The sequence below is a fragment of the Bicyclus anynana genome, chromosome 21, assembly GCF_947172395.1.
Source record: "Bicyclus anynana chromosome 21, ilBicAnyn1.1, whole genome shotgun sequence".
Lineage (NCBI taxonomy): Eukaryota > Metazoa > Arthropoda > Insecta > Lepidoptera > Nymphalidae > Bicyclus > Bicyclus anynana.
Window position 1 is genome coordinate 4,286,564 of NC_069103.1, and position 7,780 is coordinate 4,294,343.

Here is a 7,780-nt window from a genome sequence, read left to right on the forward strand (position 1 = left end):
AGTTCTCTTAAAGCTTTTGCCGTGATGAGGTCATAACCTGGGGCTTTATGGATTTTAAGACTCATGATAGCCGCCTTTACTTCTGATTTTTTGAATTTCTTAATAGGCAGATCCAATTGGTGGGGTGTGTTCAGGAGTTCAGTTACTGTTGCTTCTTTAGTTGAACAGAAGCCCTCATGAGCTGTAAATACTCCAGATAAATGTTTCGCAAAAGTTACGCTTTTATCTTGGTCACTTTGGGCCCAGCTGCCGTCAGCTTTTTTTATAGGAGATTGATGAACAATTGGTCTTTTCAATTTTTTTGTTGCTTTCCAGAGGGAATAGTCTGTAGCTTGTGTAGCATCAAGGTTTCGCAGATACATACCAACATCGCGATTAACAAAAGCCGCGAGTGCGTCCTTTAATTGTGAAGCGAGCTGATTGAATTTGAATTTATCTGGTGGGTACTTTGTAGACTGCCATGTTTTTCTAGCCTGGCGCTTCTTCTTTATTAGTTCGAGAATGGACTTTGGATAGAAGTACATGTCTTCTGTGTATGTTGTGAGGTCGGGAGTAGATGACCATGCTGCTTGTTGAATGCAGTTATTGAATAATTCCACTGCCTGAATAACTTCAGAATCAGAGGTCAGAGGTATTCCGCAATCAAGTGAATTTTCTACTATCTCTCTGAAGTTTGTCCAGTTTGTTTGTTTCGTATGCAGCTTACAAGTTCTTATATTTTGTAAAAATTTACAGCTTAACAGCACAATCACAGGAGAGTGGTCAGAGGTTAAATCGTAACAGGAAAAGCATCTTACATTAGAGCCAGGTACTCCTTTTGTGATTACGAAGTCAACTAAATCAGGTTTCTTTTTTGGATCAGCAGGCCAGTAAGTTGGTTCACCTGTAGACGAAAAGGCGAGTTGTAGTCTCTTGATCGATTTCAGCAATTCCCTACCCTTTGATGTTGTAAGTCTTGAGCCCCAATCTGTGTGTTTCGCATTATAATCTCCACCCGCGATAAATCGGTGACCAAGTGTTTGAAGAAAATTGGAATAATCTCTTTCCTTTAAATTATGTTTTGGTGGTATGTATACTGCTGTTATATTGAGCTGATCCTTAGAGTCACTAATTATTATGCTAGTCGCCTGTATTTCTTCAGTACTGTACGAGTTTGTAGCGTAGTGTTTGATTTTATCTTTTATTAAAATAGCGGAACCACCGTGAGCTGTGCCATCTGGGTGCATTGTATGGTATAACTTGTAGTTCGGGATTTTAAAGTAGCTCTTTTGTGTGAAGTGGGTTTCCGATACTAATAGTATATCGACGCCATTTGTTTCTAAAAATAGTTTAACTTCTAAAGAATGGTGTGACAGGCCATTTGCGTTCCATAAGACTATTTTGAGTTGCTCGAATTTTGACACAAGACTGTCATTAAATTGGTGAGTAGATTTGTCACGGTGCATAATTGATTCATGATTTGATTGAACATATTTATTACATTATTAATATCATTTGGATTATCGGAAGATTCTTGGATATTAGAATAATTTTTTGGTTGTGATTTGTTTTTAAGGATATCTGCGTAGCTCGTTTCAGGCATTTGCTGTTGTTGTCTCAGCGTTATTGGATTGATTGGTATTTTAGGCTGCCCTGATTCTGTAGCAGGTTTTTTAGGGCGTAGAGGAGGATATTTCTGCTTCTGTAGTTCTTTATAGACACTGCATCCCTTGTAATTTGCCGGGTGATTTCCACCACATAATACACACTTGACTGAGTCTGATCGTTCTTTGCGTAAGCAGTCTTTTGAGGCGTGATTCCCAGCACATTTTATGCACTTGGGCTTGCGGTGACAATATGCTTTGGTATGTCCATAGTTTTGACAGTTAGCACACTGTGGAATGTGACGGGTTGGTCTTGGAGGTTCAAATGTTATCCGACAGTTTAGAAGGCTTTTGACGTCGTATATTTCTTTATTGTTTTGTTGTGGAGATAGTTCCACTATGAACATGTGAAGTGGTTTCTTAGATATTCTTTGTTTTATATTCCAGATATTAACTGTTTTGTGTCCAAGATCTAGCAGAGCTGCCTTTATTTCTTCCAAGTCAGTGGAAGGGTGCATCTTCTTTAGGACTACCCTAAATGATCGTTCTTGTTTAGGTTTATATGTGTAGTAATCTGTACCTCTCGTATCCAGCTGTTTCTCTACTTCCCTGTAGACTTCTTGAGTTTTGAATAGAATTTTTACTCTATTACCGCTTAATATTTTTAGCTCATAATTTTTACTTGCATATTGGTCTAGAAGCTGTTTTAAAGGTGTGATATTTTCTACTCCATCCACAAATATTGGAGGGGGTCTTGGTATTTTCTCAGCTGGCACAGCTGATTCTTTGTCTTCAGCGTCCAAATCCAACTCTTCAAAAGAGTTGGAGGTTTGAATTGGTTGACTTAGCCAGTTACTATTAAACTTGGTCTGTTTTTGTACATTGAAATTGTTGGTAGGGCTGGTCATAGGACGTTTTTTGTAGTTTGATTTGTCTGTTTTTATATTTTGTGCAGCTTTTTCGCCAACGATACGAGATTCTTCAACATTACTCACCGAACTAGGTACACGTTGGAAGAAACTTGAATGTAAGACTTGTTGCACATATTTTCTGTTTCCAGTAGCATGAACTTCGGCAGCGTCCTGAGAACTCTCTCCTGGAGAGTCGTCGGTCACATTGCCTGGTCCGGGAACCGGGGAGCGCCGGGGGTTAGCCGGGTTAAAAGACATCGCATTCTCAGTATATTACTAGTATTTAATAATACTAGTGTAAATAAATTATTGTTTATATCACTTATTTATTACGCCTTACGCAACAAATAATGTAGGCCATCGTAACTCGCGCGGCGAGGCCGGTAAGAAACGCGGACGGTAGCGCTGTGTCAGCAGTTTAACTGTGAGCGCGAACGCGGGTGTTCTAATTGGAGTGAGAATTACGAATGAATTTAAAGTGGAAAACATTTGCCTATAACCCATCAGTACGTTCTAAAAATACATTCCTCGTGGAGGCAGCAAGCACATTACTTATCGTCATCAACCCATATCCGGCTCACTGCTGAGCTCGAGTCTCCTCTCAGAATGAGAGGGGTTAGGCCAATAGTCCAGCACGCTGAACCAATGCGGATTGGCAGACTTCACACACGCAGATAATTAAGATAATTCTCTGGTATGCAGGTTTCCTCACGATGTTTTCCTTCACCGATTGAGACACATGATATTTAATGTCTTAAAATGCACTCAACTGAAAAGTTGGATGTGCCCGCAACCAGATTCGAACCCACACCCTCCGGAATCGGAGGCAGAGGTCATATCGACTGGGCTATCACGTCTTGACATTACTTATAGACAGTACGAATTCACTTTCTAATTGCCTCCTGCAATAAATCGTACCAGTACGCTGAATTATTTAATGGCACGACTTTGCACTTACATTCTTTAAAAATATCTCAGTTTGCCGACATCGCCTAGCAACGTGGAAATTGTGCAGGAAATGAAATCGAGTAAAAGAAAAGCTATAGAAAAGTGATGTTAGAAGATACCGGAGTCAATTGGGCGCTCCATTGATGTTTTACGTGACTTGAATTTATTCACTTGATTGTTGTTTTGGAATTGAATTTCATTACATTTTATGTATCTACTAATATACATAAGAGCCGTGATAGCCCAGTGGATATGACCTCTGCCTCCGATTTCGGAGGGTGTGGGTTCGAATCCGGTCCGGGGCATGCACCTCCAACTTTTCAGTTGTGTGCATTTTAAGAAATTAAATATCACGTGTCTCAATCGGTGAAGGAAAACATCGTGAGGAAACCTGCATACCAGAGAATTTCTTAATTCTCTGCGTGTGTGAAGTCTGCCAATCCGCATTGGGCCAGCGTGGTGGACTATTGGCCTAACCCCTCTCATTCTGAGAGGAGACTCGAGCTCAGCAGTGAGCCGTATATGGGTTGATAACGACGACTAATATACATTACTTGTCGTCACGTGTGCGTTTATTTGGTAGAAAAAAAAACTGAAAATTCCGTTTTGATTTTCTTACTGCCCTGTTTGATGCAATGCGTCCAATGCCAGCCACTGAGCCACTTCGCGATCGGCATGATGTCACGCACATCGCAACCAAAACACGATCAGTTTTATCGGACGTCAAGCCGTTAGCGCTGCAGGCATGTGAGTTTACTTGATCGTCAGTGGCTAGCATCATACGTACGATGCGGATCTGTGGAGGCCTGCCATTAAGAGTCATGTATGATGATGAGTTGTGAAATGTTATTATTATAGAGGCCCGTGACTTCGTTTGCGAGAATTTTAGTTTTTATAAATCCCGCGGGAACCAAGGATTTTTCCGGAAAAAAAAGTGTGTTGCTCAATGATCTCTTCTTCTTCCTGAACTGAAAGTCCCATTCAAATCCGTTTATAGCCATTTCAAAGATTAGCCAAGACTACAGACAGCCAGACAATAATTATAAAAAAAAATCGTTTGTTTTTGGTATTCTATATATAACCATAAGCACTTGAATAAACGAGACTTTAATTTTATGTATGTATTGACAATATGCAAAGGATTGGAACACCGCACTTGATGGTAGTAAATTGTATTGTATTGAATAATGCGAATCGATACTATCTATATCAAGGATTTAAGCCCAAGGCCTAAAAGCAGCTGGTATTATACAAGGTTACCTGGTATCTACATTTATGTTAAGTAAATAATGTTTATATTATGTACCTACTCACATATACCTACCACAAATTATGAATTAAAAAATATGTAAGGTAGGTATATTAGATTTACCTACCTATATCATAACGATATAGGTAGGTAAATCATAAGATTCCAAAAGTGTTATTAATTTCCTTACAATAACTTTTCTAATGGAACAGTGTAGGTCAGTTTCATCTTTGGGTTTTTATTTTTTGAAGAATTTGTTAATTATTACGCAGTTAGAAATCTATTTATAACATTAGTTATAAATTGACCTATAATTTGGCCGGCAAAATTACGTAGTTACTTAAATAGGCACAATTTAAAATTTTATAGTGTTTTGGCGCCCGCCATCGGAATACATTTATTGTATCAGTTATGTTTATGTTACAAAGAAAAGTATGCAACGGTATCCATAACTTTTTAACGGTACCTATATATCTATAACTAAACTAACTATATATATATAGTTTGTATATAGTACACGGCATATGCTGAGCTGTACACCCTTTCTTTTTTAAGGGTTACATACAGACATGCTGTCTTTAGAAAAGGATACTGTTTGTAACTTTTTTTGAATAAATTTATTTTCTTTCTTTCTTTTATATAACTAGTTTTAATCACTCATAACAACCGTTCCATAATCTAATTTATTTATTAAAACCGAAAATATCCGAACGGTTACGGAGCTTAAGGAGAGCTTAGGCTTTCGGGATCCATAGTAACTATACTATACCGTATAGTAAAAAGGTTACTATACGGTATGGGCGCCATCCCAAGAAATCCGACTGTCTTTTGAATTCTGTCCTTGATCTAATAACCCCGCGAAAGCTTTGTACGATATTGGCCGGAACTTTCCGCTTTTAGGCCACTGACTGAACGATTTATCGCAACGACATCCGTTCAGAAAACATTTTTTAAATTACATTTGTAGATACCAGAATTATCCGTACTCTCTTACTAACTAACCAGTACTAAACATACTTACCGCTTATTTAATTATCTAGTTAGAACTACCAACTGAGATTTACGTAATAATATAAATAAAGAGTAGTGTAGTATATACTACGAACTATTTAAAAATCGACTCGACAGTCGTCCCCGTTCGCATGCGCTGTGATTCCAACGCCGTGAACATCGTACGAACCGGTTGTTATTCATCTGAGCGGCCCCACGAAGCGCGACGAAAACTGCCGATTAGTGCCGAAACGATCACTGTCTGGGGCTTACGTTCGCCCGGTCCACGCTTTATTGACCATTTCCTGCGATATTCGCACTAAAATCTCACGACCGCAGGCTAAATAAATGTACTAAGTGATGTTACAGTAACCAATAAGCTATAAGACTGTCGAGCGGATAAGTACGCGCGTGTTTTGTGTGGTAGTCATGAACAGAGCGATACAAACAAAAGCACAGTGTATTGTTTTACGATAATCAACGCTAATCGAGCCGCGGTGAAAAGGAATAACTTGTTAACTCAACGTGAATATCAGTCGTGCATATACACATTCAGGTGATAACCTTGTGAACGAGGAGGTACCTCTATCGATTTGTCAGCGGCCAGGGTATTTGCAACAAAAAATATTATAGCAAGAACAATTATGCCGATGACGATACACGAAAACATTGCTCTGCTTAATATGATGTCTTCAGACAATCTGGAAGATGATTTGAAAAGTGTTCAGCTACATTTTCCATCGGACAGACGGTTGCAGAGCGACGGCGCATGCGTGGAAGAGAGGGTCAGGACGTCGCGCGGAGACATACTGGTGGCGGTCCGCGGGGACAGGAGTAAGCGCGCCATAATAACATACCATGACCTCGGACTCAATTATGCCGCCAACTTTCAGGCGTTCTTTAACTTCTCCGACATGAGGGCCATTTTGGATCAGTTCTGCATCTACCACATCAATGCGCCGGGCCAAGAGGAAGGTGCGCCGACTTTGCCCGAAGACTTTTCTTACCCATCGATGGACGCCTTGGCTTCCCAGATAGACTTCGTTCTGGGACATTTTGGTATAAGATCATTCATCGGATTCGGAGTCGGCGCAGGTGCTAATATTTTAGCGCGTTACGCAATTGAAAATCCTCAAAAAGTAGACGCTTTAGTACTCGTCAATTGTACGTCTACTCAGGCTGGTTGGACTGAGTGGCTGTATCAGAAATACAATACGAGACAGCTGAGGTCGAGCGGGATGACTCAAGGAGCTCTCGATTATTTAATGTGGCATCATTTCGGGCGGAGCACCGAGGATCGCAACCACGATCTAGCTCACGTTTACAAGGAATGCTTTACGCACGTCAATTCCGCAAATTTATCTATGTTCATAGACTCATACTTGCGTCGATCTGATTTAGGAATCTCAAGAGACAGCAATACCATTAAGGTGCCACTTTTAAACGTGACAGCAGCTCTTTCGCCTCACGTCGATGACACAGTAACGTTCAATGGGCGATTAGAACCGGCTAAGACGTCGTGGTTGAGCATCTCTGACTGTGGCATGGTGTTGGAGGAACAACCCGGCAAAATTGCGGAGGCGTTCAGACTGTTCCTTCAGGGTGAAGGCTACTGTAGATAGTCACCTCGAAACGGACAACGATACATGCAACGCAGCTAATATAGAGTGCACACAATGCTTTACCACACGCGAGCTTCAATAATCAAATTTGTTGTAGGCATTGGACATGTAGTCAGAAATTGTTAACCCTCGTTTAAAAATATTTAAGAAAATAAATTATTTTATGGCTGAATCAGACTTTTTCTTAACCTCAAATTGTATTAATGATAAAAAGCTAACCCGTGTGCTATTCTTGACTGTAATCTATCTATAGTGCCAAATTTCATATAGATTACTATATATATATATATATATATATATATATATATATATACATATAGGTTACTGAGTAACAAACATATTAACTATTCAGCTGGAAGGCTTTGGCCCTGGCTAGTTACCACCCTACCGATAAAGGCGTACCGCCAAGCGATTTAGCCTTCCGGTACGATTACATGTAGACATAGAAAGAGGTGTGGATTTTCATACTTCTAACAA

General features: G+C 39.8%; 1 protein-coding gene across 1 annotated transcript; it reads left to right on the top strand.

Moving 5' to 3' along the window:
- The first annotated feature begins 5,600 nt into the window (after positions 1-5,600).
- Positions 5,601-7,475, top strand: LOC112044267 (protein NDRG3). The gene has a single exon (XM_024080065.2). It carries the CDS (start codon positions 6,326-6,328, stop codon positions 7,301-7,303), a length of 978 nt encoding a protein of 325 aa, XP_023935833.1. The 5' UTR covers positions 5,601-6,325; the 3' UTR covers positions 7,304-7,475.
- The last annotated feature ends 305 nt before the right edge of the window (positions 7,476-7,780 follow it).